At 40.2% G+C, this 13,310-nt stretch overlaps 1 protein-coding gene across 4 annotated transcripts in view; it reads right to left on the bottom strand.

The window, feature by feature from the left end:
• Positions 1-13,310, bottom strand: part of zmynd11 (zinc finger, MYND-type containing 11) — a 69,417-nt gene that overhangs the window by 47,078 nt on the left and 9,029 nt on the right. For 3 of the 4 annotated variants that reach the window (XR_009791659.1, XM_061796219.1, XM_061796221.1), the window contains 2 exons: positions 7,979-8,138; positions 5,644-5,667 (listed from right to left, as the gene is read on the bottom strand). Coding sequence is in view for 3 of the 4 variants with exons in the window: in XM_061796219.1 (XP_061652203.1) it covers positions 5,644-5,667; positions 7,979-8,138 (184 nt within the window). In the remaining variant the exon portion in view is untranslated. The remainder of the gene's footprint in view (positions 1-5,643; positions 5,668-7,978; positions 8,139-13,310) is intronic. The other variant, XM_061796220.1, reaches the window with a different exon arrangement.

Raw genomic sequence — 13,310 nt, 5'->3', positions numbered from 1 at the left:
TTAATTATGCTGGGGCAACTGAGTCCAAGCTCACCCTAAGTCCGCTCTTGAAGTCATCACCCAAAAAAAAAAAAACATGGCGCAAGTAAAATGGGACGAGGACATCTGTTTCACAATTCACAACCACTTCAGACATGAAATGGGATTTTGTCACAGTTTGTGCACAGAAGCCTCACGCTGAATAAAGGGGAAAGCTATCAACATTTTTCAGAAATACACAATTTGGGGGAAATTTACATTGGGATTTTTTTTTTTTTTTTTTTATAAATATGAGGCTTTTTCTTGAAAACTTTTTGGGAAATATGTCCATTTTTTCCCCCTAAAAAACTACCTTTTTTCTAAAATATTCCACTTTTTTTTTTTTTTATACAAAATATTACTTTTTTACTTTACGACTTTTTGGAAAGTTAGACTGTTTTTTTAACAATACGACTAAAAAATATGTTCATTTTTTCATCTAAATTCAGGAGTAAATAAAATAATAAAAGTACAATTAAAACAGCGTACAGTGCAAGAAATATAATTTAAAAATGGAAATGCTCAAAAAGCATGAGAAAAAAAGAACAGTTTTTAACCTGGACTTAAAAACATTCATACTTGGGACTGATGTCACATCTGTTGCCAACTTATTCCATTTGTGTGCGGCATAATAGCTTAATGCTGCTACAGAACACTTTTCCACTTTGCATCAGTCCATCTTAGATGAGCTCTGGCTTAGAGAAGCCGGCGGCGTTTCTGGGTGTTGTTGATAAATGGCTTTTGCTTTGCATAGTAGAGTTTCAAGTTGCACTTACGGATGTAGCGCCGAACTGTATTTACTGACATTGGTTTTCTGAAGTGTTCCTGAGCCCATGTGGTGATATCCTTTACACATTGATGTCGGTTTTTGATGCAGTGCCGTCTCAGGGATCAAAGGTTATGAGCATTCAATGTTTGTTTTCGGCCTTGCCGCTTACATGCAGTGATTTCTCCAGATTCTCTGAACCTTATCATATTATGGACCGTAGATGATTAACTCCCTAAATTCCTTGCAATTGTACGTCGAGGAACATTGTCCTTAAACTGTTCGACTATTTTCTCACGCACTTGTTCACAAAGAGGTGAACCTCGCCCCATCTTTGCTTGTGAATGACTGAGCAACTCAGGGAAGCTTCTTTTATACCCAATCATGGCACCCACCTGTTCCCAATTAGCCTGTTCACCTGTGGGATGTTCCAAACAGGTGTTTGATGAGCATTCCGCAACTTTCTCACTTTTTTGCAACCTGTCCCAGCTTTTTTGGAACGTGTTGGAGCCATAAAATTCTAAGTCAATTATTATTTGCTAAAAACAATGAAGTTTATCAGTTTCATCATTAAATATCTTGTCTTTGTAGTGTATTCAATTAAATATAGGTTGAACATGATTTGCAAATCATTGTATTCTGTTTTTATTTATGTTTAACACAACGTCCCAACTTCATTGGAATTGGGGTTTTATAAACAACCAATCATTCACACTCACATTCACACCAACGTGCAATTTAGAGAAGAAAGTTATTGTCTTCTTTTTTAATATGTTATCTGCGTTCCTAAGCCTCGCCAATCTCGAAAAGCATGTTGTGTTACAAGCACTTCGAGGACAGCTCGTCAATCGTACGGCTTATGATAGTGGATACGCTAAGAGGTGAACCTCCTATTTGATACTATTTTTATTGATCATTTATTTACTGCAAGTTGAACTAGCGGTTGGGTTGTTTACAAACAGCACGTATAATCACTAGGTAGAGCTAACTGCTCAATAACGTAAACTAGCTCCGAAAACCCTTTCTATCTCGTCCGTGAATGGCCAACTACTATCTTGTTATCTCCCCCCCATTCACAGAGCGAACATAAAAACCCAAGCCTTTCAACTGCCACCATGGTCGCTACGGGGGCCGCAGTGTTCTCGTTTACGTTACAGGAGTAGCACGGAGTCGCGGCTCACTTTAACGTGATACATGCATTGCACTCGATAACATGCTTCATTTTCAGGTGATTTTACACAGATATGCCCGTCTTTGTCTTAACATCTTTTATACAAGTTTTTCAGACTGCGGTTGTTTTCAAATGATAGACATGTCCTTTTTGGGACTATTTATGGCTCGCTAGTCCCTAGCATCTTCTTCTCCATGTTGGTGGAAGTCTCACGGAGTAGCGAAAAAGTATAGAAAATAAAATAGATGATCGTCTTTGTCCATATAGAGCATTAATAACATTCACAATATATACCAATTGCACTGAATCGCCAGTCATTTAGTCTCCCTCATTTAGTTGTGTTGAGACGCCACTCCATGTCTGGTTGGTTGGGAACAACCCTGACACTGCCATCCAACGCATCTGGCTTGTAAATGTATGGACCAACGACCAGAAAATCTTGATGCTATTTTTAATTCAAAATCCTCGAAAACAACTGCCCCTTCTTCAGATGTATCAGTTGATACGCTCACAAACGGAACAGCTGCCACTTCCCTCAACCATTTCGTCAAGCACAATTGTGTATGAAGCCAGCCATGATATTTTGGATCACGTCTTTGAATTGACGTCACTTCCAGGTTGCGTGAATTTTACTGAAAAGATTTCAAGTCGACTTCAGAAAAGTCATAAGTCTGCACGTGGACGATAAAGGAAAACTGTGGGGGCAGTACGAAGCTCATCCAACAAAGCAGGAAGTTGAGTTCTTATCATCAAGCACGTCAAAACGTTAAAATTTTATGGTTTTCGCCCGCATTCTCACACACTTGTCTTGGATGGAACACTGCAAATGTTTGGATTCCACCCAGTCTGACTGGAGGCAAAAGCTCTCAAAAGTTGTTTTTGCCAATTACCATTTTCTTTTTTGATGCAATTTAAATGCCGTGACCAACAGGGCGGAAATGCAACTCAGAGTAAATACACCCGGCGGGGTCGCCATCAGGACAAGCAGCTCGCCAGCTGGATCGAATTCACCTGCAGCACAGGAAGGAGGGGGAGGGGGGCTGACCATGTGCATAAAATGACATGAGCGTGGGACTAGTAATACTAGTGAACTGCCAGATGTTAACTACTGTAGTAGAATTTGTGTCACTCGTAGAACTGTGCACAGTTTCGCCTCACTGGTTACATGTAGTTATCAGTGTCCTACAGTAGTGGAAAAAATGTCACTTGCAAGACAGCTGTTGTACTAGTGCGCTCTAACCGTTCTAATAGTGCACACTTGTCCTACTAGTGCTGCAAGGCAGTAGTGGAGAAAAACTTTACGAGTGAGACAGTGGTTCTACTTTTGCGCCCTAGTCGTTCCTCTATTGTGCTGCATTGCCTGAATAGTTGAGGGAAAAGTGCGTACTAGCACCTGGACAATTTAAGCACACTAGTAGGATATTGAATAAATGCTCAAACGTCTTCTTATACTGACCTCCATTAAGTCACAATGATCACACACAAACACATTCACGCAGTAGCTGCCTGGTCAGTGATAACTCGAGATGAACAGGAAGAAAAACACACAAACACACACATACACGCATACATGTGCACATAACCCCACCGCTGCGGTCCTCCCAATTTTTAACAAGCAAACAAGAGGAAGAGGAAAGAAGCATGCAGACAAGTGAAAAAACACAAGCAGAACAAAGTCCTTGTGAGGGCTACGAGATGCTACTGAGGCACAGACGTGGCTACGCTAGTCAAGTGTCACATTTAAGCCCCGTTTCCACCAAGCATATGCTACAATTAGAAGTGCTACAATTAATAGATTGAATCAAAAAAATTATCAAATTTTAACTTAAAATCGTCCAAATCCTCGAAATTTCAGTCTCTCAACAGTAAACACAGTATTCTCCGATTTGTGTAGTCCTCCATGAAAGCAGACTGATTATCTTTGTGTTGAATCAAAATAAGACTTGTAAAGTGTAAACATCTTTTACTTTCGAAAACAATGATCAACTTTTGCCTACTTTCTTACGTTACGTACCAAACCAGTAACTCAATCATAATTAATTTATGTTGATGCATTTTTAGCACTCTCAATTTGAAAAAAAATGCTGTTTTTGAAAAAAGGGATGCAAATTCAAAACAGTTTTTTTATCTGATTAATCTGTTAATCAGAAAACAATTATTATCAGATTATCAATTATCAGATAAATCGATTATTAAAATAATCGTGAGTTGCAGCCCTACTGGGCCCAACAAATAGCGAAAATTAAAGGTTAAAATCCGCAAAGTAACAACCATACATTATTTTTTAAAACTATCTTCATACTTATATACATTTTAAACCTTCATGCATAATACTAATACAAAATATGCATTTGAGGTGCAGATATTTTTTTGATACCCATTTGCCATTTTTGTGATCAGGTCAAAGCAATAAAAGTATTACTTTGTTGCCAAGGAACTATGTTGAAGTAAATTGAGGCGCTTAGTCAAAAGCCATGCTTTGCCGCCATCTTGTGGCACCTTGGTGCCAAGGAACTATGTTGAAGTAAGTTGAGGCGTTTCATTTAGACAAAAGTAGTGCTTTTGGCATCTTCTGGCATCTATCGGCAACAATAAACCTAACTGTCAGCATACAAACAATGTCCTCAAATTGGACTGGAACCCATGGTGGAAACATGGCTTCAGACAGTTGATCAAGATTCAACTTGTACTTCTTGTTTTTTCATTTGATTTTACCATCACATGCTCGGGAGGCACGTCTGTGCGTAAGTAGCGAGTGATTATATCTCACGTCTGTGGGAAACCTTACTTCGGATGTGGCGCAATCACATACTTTACAGAAAAAGCTACCTTAGCTTTCCTTTGTTATCTTTAGGTGTTTGGCTACCAATGTAGATGCGCATGTTATTTTATTTTTTTTGTTAAGTAATAATTCAAGCTCAATATTGCCTTACTTAAATACATTTCAAGTAATTCAACAATTGTAATAGAAATACATGCATGTAAAAAGTTCATTTTATCAATGTTTATTTAAAAAAATGACATTTGATTTAATGAGGTATAAGAACTGAAAAAGTTAATTAATAAAGTACAATACTTAACCAATTATTTCATAAAATAAATGCAGTCCATTTAATATTTTTTCACAAATCATTACTATTGATCTGTCCCCGTGTCAGTTATTTTTACGCATTATTGACCTAGTCAAAGTGTTCAAAATAGCTCGAGAGTAAATCTATTTACACTCTTGAACTGTATGAGAAAAGCTGTATAACTCCGCCTCGTCCCTCATTCTGCAGGTGCTGTGCAGCATTATGCCGCCTCAAGATTGAAAGTCTTGGTGGGTTTTTTTTTTTAGACAATATCGAGTGAAAATAGTTGGGTTAGATACATTTGATTAAGCCGGTTTTGTTAAAAATTGATAGCTTTAATGCTTCGGTGCATAAGGAACAGGTCAGTCACGACAGTACGTTTGCATGCATATTAATTTCCGCCTATTAAACTGGTGTAACCAGTCATTTGCCAAGTTTTTTGTTTTTTTCGGAGTTTGTACTTTGTGTGAAAAGTTTGAGAACTACTGTTATAGTGTATGTAGTGCATCCCCAAAAATCTGTGACTGTGCTGCGCGCGATGCACCGTGCTTTTGTGTTAGTAGAGATAGAGAGGGAGAGATAATGGGAGGGTGAGAGAGTAAAGATGCAGCACGTACCTTGCTTCCCTCCCCTTGAGGCTCCTGTGATGACAATGATTCAGAGTGTTTTAAAAGTGACGCCGGCACAGTGGCGTGGCATGGTGCGGCGTGGCGTGATGCGGCACCCACACGTATAAGCACGCACATGAGCACAGTCAACATACACTATTTACAAAAAGTTTGGGACATTCCGCCTTCGGGTGAAATTTCAGGGTGAAACTAAAATGTAGTTCCGTGAACACGCTCGGGGGAGTACGTTCCAGACCCAACCGCAATGGGTGAAAATCCGTGATCTAGAGATCATATGTCCAAATTTAGGGATGTTTGATTAAAAAAAAAAAAGTCCCCCACCGATACCAGTACGAGTGTTCACTCGAGTACAGAGTACCGATACCACAAGTACTTTTGACATAAAATTTCAAATAACACAATGACAAACAATTAGGAGCAAAGACCTTTCCTTATTTCTGACACACAATGAGTCGCCAATGTGTCAAAACAACATAGTGTGCCAACCACTGGCGAGGAGAACTTATTCTGTCAGATTTTTTTTGACCCAAGTATCGGTGGCTCGTATTGCCAGCCTTCACGAGTCCTTGATACCTTGAAATAAGTGCGGTATTGGCCCGAAACAGATACCTGGTATCCCTAGCCGAATTGAAGAAATTTAGGAACACTCCTTCATCAAATATGATCAGTAGGAAATTTTAAAGATAGTTGGTAATAACAGGTATTTTTCATACACAAATAAAAATGTTATCACGTGAATGCTGCCTACTTATAAGTGCATAAATGTTTTTACAACTATGTTTGTGGCAGTTTTAGGACAAAGGGCTATTTAAAGATTGTCATTTTTAAGGTTATTAAGGCCTAGTTCATTAAGAATATTTTTTCAGTCCCTACTCCCTAATCACTAGTTAGGGTTTTTTAGTGGACATTTGAGTAAAAGCTCAAAATTATTTTCAGTTATTTTCAAACACGAGACAAATTCATGAGTTGTGGTGCGAAAATATCTAAGATAAGGGCAAAGGCCTGCCGCGAATTACGAAAATCCAAGCACTTTACGCCCGCTCCAAAAAGGTTTAAAACTGCCTGTCCATGCCACAAGATGGCAGTAAAGCACTACTTTTGTGTAAATGAAACTCCTCAATTCACGGCAATATAGTTCTTTGGCACCAAGATGCTACAAGGTGGTGCCGAAGTTATTGATATAGCCTTAGCACAAAATGAGAGAATGGCAAATGGTGAATACAGTGCTCCCTTGCTATATCGTGGTTCACCTATTACAGATTCTTTGCATTGCAGAATTTTTTATTTTGATATCACGCATAATTCCCATATCGCGGGATTATGAGTGGTAAAATAAACGCGCCCTAGCCGAAAACAAAACTATATAAAAGAATTATTATAACATTACGAGAATGTACTGAGTGTACAGTACTCCTGTGCATTACTGTACCGTATAGAAAGTGTTTAGAATATGGTAACAGTTAATAAGAGTGTGGGGAAGATTAATAAGAGTCTGCAGGGTTCATACAGCTTTAAAATATGTATAGATAATCAAAAAAATTAAAAAATAAAAGTGTGGACACTACTTTGCAGATTTCACCTATTGCGGGGGTGGTCCGAAACCTAACCCTGGCGATAAACGAGGGGATTACTGCATGAGTGGGTTGACTTTACAGTGGAGGCCTACTTTTTCGAGGTTTGGCATCCATGGAGTCAGCCATTTGCAGAATTTTTTTTGTTTGTTTGTTTTTTTTAATGGGGTGCAACAACCCATCTTTTGTGGAAACTGCTTTAAAAAAAAAAAAAAGACTTTTTTTCATGGCAGTTATAATGGCGTCAATTATTTACTGATTTTTTGCTATTCCCTATTCCCCACAAACAGCTGTGGTCCACTGTATAGTTTATCCCCTATATAATGCCCTCAATTTATCTCGCAATGCATCTTGAAAAGTAGTGTCTGACGATAGCCACTACAAAAGCAAATATATTCCACACTGTCGGTGTGTTCGGAATCAATTCACTCATTCCCCTAGCACTACATCAGGATTTTTAGTGGACATTATAGGGAACTATCTAGGTTCACTATATAAAAATCCCTATCTAGTAATTAAGGAGTAGGAAATGAGTGACTCATTCCCAACACAGTGAATGAAAGAATCAGTACCTACGAACAGTTCAGTTGTATTTATCTTTGGACTACTTGTCCACCGGAAATCCCTTTGCAATAACTGCGTTTGCAATCATTCACTCATTCCCTACTACCTAATCTCTATATCGTGGACAAATGGGACATGTTTTAAGATTCATGGGGCCCCGAGTTTGGGTGACAGGTTTGCGGACTCACCATCTCGTCTCCGGGCAGCCAGTACCCCTCCTGCTCGATGCCCGCCTTGGAGCCCTTACAGCCCACAGTGAGTGTCTCCACCACCAGGCCATCCTTCACGGCCAGGCTCAGCTGTCGGGCTGTCTCCTTCGGATGCATGCCGAAAACGCGGCTCAGGTACCTGGCGGGAGGGGCGGGGTGGAGGCAAAAATCAGAAACCCCACCGACTGTGGCGCCACCATTTTCATTGATCAACAGATTAGCCAAACTTAATGTCTCTTAATGACTCTTAAGAACGAGTGAGACGTTCTGTCCATAAAATACTCTAAATATACAGTGAACCCTCCTTTAACACTGGGCATATGTTCCAGTCCCACCCGCAATAAAACCAAAAATGTCACTCCCTGTTGAAGTTTACTGTAAAACTGACATAATTAAAAAAAAAACATTTTTGTATTTAAACAACAGAATGTAAAATAATAATAATAATAAATACATATAACAAAATGCTACTTGATTAACTGTAACATACACAGTGGTGCCTTGAGATAAGAGTTTCATTTTTTCCATGACCATGTTTTTAATCTCAAATCATCTTTCCCAATTGAAATGAGTGGAAATGCCTTTAATCAGTTTCAGCACCAGAAACCCCCCCCCCCTCGTGATATGCTGAATTCTTCCTGGCTGCCATGCTGTGAGACTAGCATTACAAGACGCCTACTGGACCCTAAAGTAATTAGCAGGTTCCCTCGAAATCTTGGTTTACAGTCATCAGTCCTTTTCTTCGTTTTAACTCACAGCGGCCAAAAGGTGGGATTCTCTCTCGGGAGATCAAGATCGACAAATACAGCAATGAACTATTTGCTTAATATTCAAACGTGCACGCAAGGCGCCACCCACTGGCGTTTGAGAGTACTCTAACCCAAACCTTCCATTCAGTTGTTGTTAACTGAAGATAAAATGTCCGTTTTGATATTTTACGAACTCTGCAGAAATAGTCCAAATGTATGCCTTGATGTCTGTGTCAGTGTGTCAATTTTACCAGTGCAGCTGCAAGACTTTGAGAACTGTTTGTCCGGATTTGAAACCCCAAGCAGCATGAAATGTGATTGAACCATAAGCAGTTGATTTCCCAAGACTAAAGTTTAAACAGTCTTCTATATGCTTGCTCTATGAGTAAAGAATCAAAGTTTGGAGTATTATATATTAATATATGATTTTAAACCCATTTTATGGGTCAAAATAGTAGACTAGATTCAACCTGATGGGTGTGGTCTTGTCCGGTCCTCGGTCCTCTTCGACACACCCCCTGGGTATTTAACCCCTGACTCCCGCCGCCTAACTCTGTTGGTTCTTCGCTCTTGCCTTGCTTCCTGGGTCTTGCTATCAGCTCCCCAGCTGCAGGACGGCCTTCTGCCACCCCTCCCCCACCCCCTTCCTTTTGTCCGGGCACGCGGCTCAGTAACCGCAGGCCTTTGGGATGGAGACTCTGCTTCCCAGCCTCTACGTGGGCCACTGCGAGGTGATCAGAGCAGCTGCTACTAAAAGTACCTGGTACACTTCCAGCCAAGCGTGCGCTCTCTGAAATTGCTAGCGAGTCCCTAAAAAGGCAGGAAGAGAAACGGTCGCAAACCTCCCAAAGAACACGTGAAGAACACCTTATTTCCCTTTTTCCGCCTGTTTTTGTTTTATTTTTGTGCATCTTTTTCTTTAACAAAACCTACCACCTCACCTCCTGAGACACGCTCAGAAAGACCACTCCCAGAGACCAGCTGATCTACGTTCGTGAGTAGACACTGCAATTGTCGCCAGGATGTACAAGATTAGTGCCTAATAATTTTGGGGGCATTACTAGCATCACACAAAATCCCAACTTTGCTCTCTCTCGTTCCGACTCAACACATGAAACGCTAACATTAACATTTTTAGCCCAGCAGCACATGATGTCCTAGTTCCCTTTTTTACACGTCTATTTTTTCTTCTTTCACCAGTATTAATGTTATTTTCTTCCTGGAGTTAGCCTCTTTGTGTTTCCTTATAGATCCCTTGTATATTTCATTAAATATTCTATAAAATTCCACTTGTGGTTGTGTTTTGTGTGTTCAGTTTCAGTAAGCCTCTGTCATCTAGAACTCGTATTTTATAAAATTTAGCAACCTTTAGATTATGAAACTGACAAATGGTTTGTCATTGCTTTCTCCTAAATTTTATACGTATAAAAAGTGGCATGGAGCCCTTTACGACTTTAATGTTAAAGCGTAAGTCAGACTAACCCGGAAGTGAACGCAGGTGTTAACCTTCCTTCGTGTCTTTTTGCAAATTAATTACATTTTTATTTAAACCAATATACGCTATACCAGTTTGTGCAACATGATTTAATTAATTCAACTCATTGTGCTGCTCCTTCTGGTGTGCCAGCCTTGGTCACCAAAGGGTAGCATAATAGAGTCATACAGATACAAACAAAGAAGAGTCACTACTACTTAGGCCTGTCATGATAATTACTATATCGACTTATCGTTCGATAAACAAAATGGGCACGATAGTTTTTACGGACTCGATAAATGGACATTGTTATGGTGAGCCGGCGTGGGGATCACAAAGCATGCGTGTTATTAGCCGCCAGTGGCAGGGCTCGAGATTGACCAAATTGGTCATAATATGCGACCTATTTTTCCAGCTTGTGCGATTAAAAATTTCCTCGTTGCATTTGCGCGAGTGCATGTTCTAATGGTTGAAAGTCACCTTTTTTCCCCATTGCAATCTTCTCCTCCTGCACGAGAGAGAGCAAGCGATAGAGAGAGTGAGCGCTGTGACATCGCAATCATTGTTATGAATTCCATTTGAGTTAAAAGCGGCCAGCTGCAATATGATTGACTGTCAGCTGCAACATAATTAACTGCTTCTTCCAGATAGGACACGCTATTATCACAGCACCGTCGCATACATACACACCACATATGCATGCCACAGACAGTATGCCGTTGTGTCTGGCCAGTGGCCACCAAGTACCGATATTGACGCTTGCCCACTACTTAGTCATTTTAAATGACAAGTATGAGCCGTCAACTCATCGGGACTACTGGTGAGCAAGCTGATTAGCCCGTACCTACCTTGTAAAGTATCATATCTTGAGTCACTGTTAGTCTTTACGTCATACGAAAACTATGGTATGCCATGGTCATGTGGAACCTCCTCAAAAATGGTGGGACCAAATCATGTGCTTGTGCGACCAACTGAGAAAGTTGGTCACACCAGTGCTACTAGTGCAAAAGTTAGTGTATAGCCCTGAGTGGGCTCATGGAACGCCGGCGGACCGGTACAATAGGCGGGGTTGGCTCCATCCAAGTCTACAACCTTGCTCCACGTGCAGCACGTATAACCCCAATTCCAATGACGTTTCATTGGGACTTTTTCTTCAACTCTTTTAATCTTACTGTAAATATCCAGCTCCAATGCATTTTGATTGACAGGTGAAGGGCTTGTCTTCAGCGGACCAACCACATAATAGCAGGGTTTACATGGAGACTTTGTCATTCCGATTTAAATCATTCGGATTGAAGATCTCTGGTCAACTGTTTACGTGTGATCTATTCCAATCAGGTGTATCCATGATGTGTACTACATTTAATCGGAATAGCTGTGTGAATGTCACGCTATTTACCAAGATGGAGGCCCGTCGCCTATTCGGCAGGGTAGTTGGGATTGATTTTATACATAATTTTTTTTTTAAATGCTTGATAAAAAAAAAACCTCTAAGTAGTTAAAAACAAGATCTCTCTCGCGTACGACCTCTGTCAGGAACTTCCATATTTACGCTGTGCGTAAATGATGACGTCACCGTGCATTTATGTCCAGACGACGCACGCGCAGACAGAGCTTTTCCTGACTTCTGATTTACTTCTGATCGGTTTGGCGAAAGGAATATTCCACCCCTGTGAAACCGGATGAAATTGCATTTGGATTCGGCCTGTTTATTCCAAGTGAGGCGTTAATATGGAGCATTTTTATTTGGTTTGGGCTTCTAAACCATTATACTGTAGTTGGAATAGTAGGCTCCATATAAACCAGGCTAGTCTTGCACCTCTTTATTCTTTATTTCAGACCCAGGGGGATACATTTTACAGAGTAACGAAAAACAATTTAGTAGAGAAACAAGAAAGGAAATTATAATAACAACAACAATAAAATTAACAACAACAAAAACGATTTAAAAGAAAAAATACAATTCAATAATAATAAATAAGGGCGGGCCTTATTTTTTATGATTTCATAGGCATTAAAAAACAATATCGTTTAGCGTTAATAGTTTTGAGTAAAATATATCGTTAGGGGTAGGCATCAAGAATCGAGAACCGTTTGGAACCGGAACGTCAGTCCCGGTTCTCCCGGAATGGTTAAAATAAAAAAATTTCGGTCCCCAGTTTCAATGCCTAGTCCTCCGGCCCAACGACGAAGAAGGGGCGAAAACCAACGAAGAAGAATGCACATGAAGACGTGCTTGTGCCCAACGGCAGCCGCGGCAAACAAAAGGGTGTCTTAACTTTGTTAAAATTAATGACCAGTCGCCTCAGTGCAACACTTGGACTAAGATTATATTACGCAAAGGAGGCTTTCACGATGTGTCGCGTCTGACGTTCTCCCTGCCGCTCCAAGCCTCAGCCTGCACCGCCTGGAGCTTCAGTGAAGTCAGTGAGGCTTCTCCTCACTAGGGTCGCGGGCGTGCTGGAGGAGGCGGGGTGCACCCTGAACCGGTTGCCGGCCAATCGCAGGGCGCATATAAACAAACAACCATTCGCACTCACATTCACACCTACGGGCAATTTAGAGTTGTCATAACAATGCTATATTTTACTTATAGCTGAAACATTAATTAATGAATATTAAGTTCATAGGTATTTATATTTTATATACTTATATATTTTAGTTCATAGGTTTGATATTGATACTGGTTATAAAGAACCCCCAAATGTTCATTTTAGTCTATGCTGCGGGCTGCGAAGAAAATGGATGTTTATAATTTGGACACGCTTTATTTAAATCATGCAAACTTTTTTGCCCCACCCCCCTAAAAGAATCGGAATCGAGAATCGTTTGGAACCCGAATCGAAATAAGGAACTGGAATCGGAATCGCTCGAATGCAAACGTTGCCCAACCCTATATATTGTCCGAGAAAAATTTTCGTGACAGGCCTACTACTACTCACAGTGACTCAGTAACATGCAATAATATTGGTCAATTTTTGCAGAGGATAAACTATATTTGCCTGTGAGTCTTGCTACACTGTCTATCTACATGTGTTGCTGCACAATTGCTGTTCAATTATTAGTTGCTTATAGCATTATAACATCA

The sequence above is a fragment of the Phyllopteryx taeniolatus genome, chromosome 14 (genome assembly GCF_024500385.1).
Source record: "Phyllopteryx taeniolatus isolate TA_2022b chromosome 14, UOR_Ptae_1.2, whole genome shotgun sequence".
Classification (NCBI taxonomy): Eukaryota; Metazoa; Chordata; class Actinopteri; order Syngnathiformes; family Syngnathidae; genus Phyllopteryx; species Phyllopteryx taeniolatus.
The sequence above is the reverse complement of the archived record's forward strand: the minus strand, read 5'-3'. Positions and strand labels throughout refer to the sequence as shown.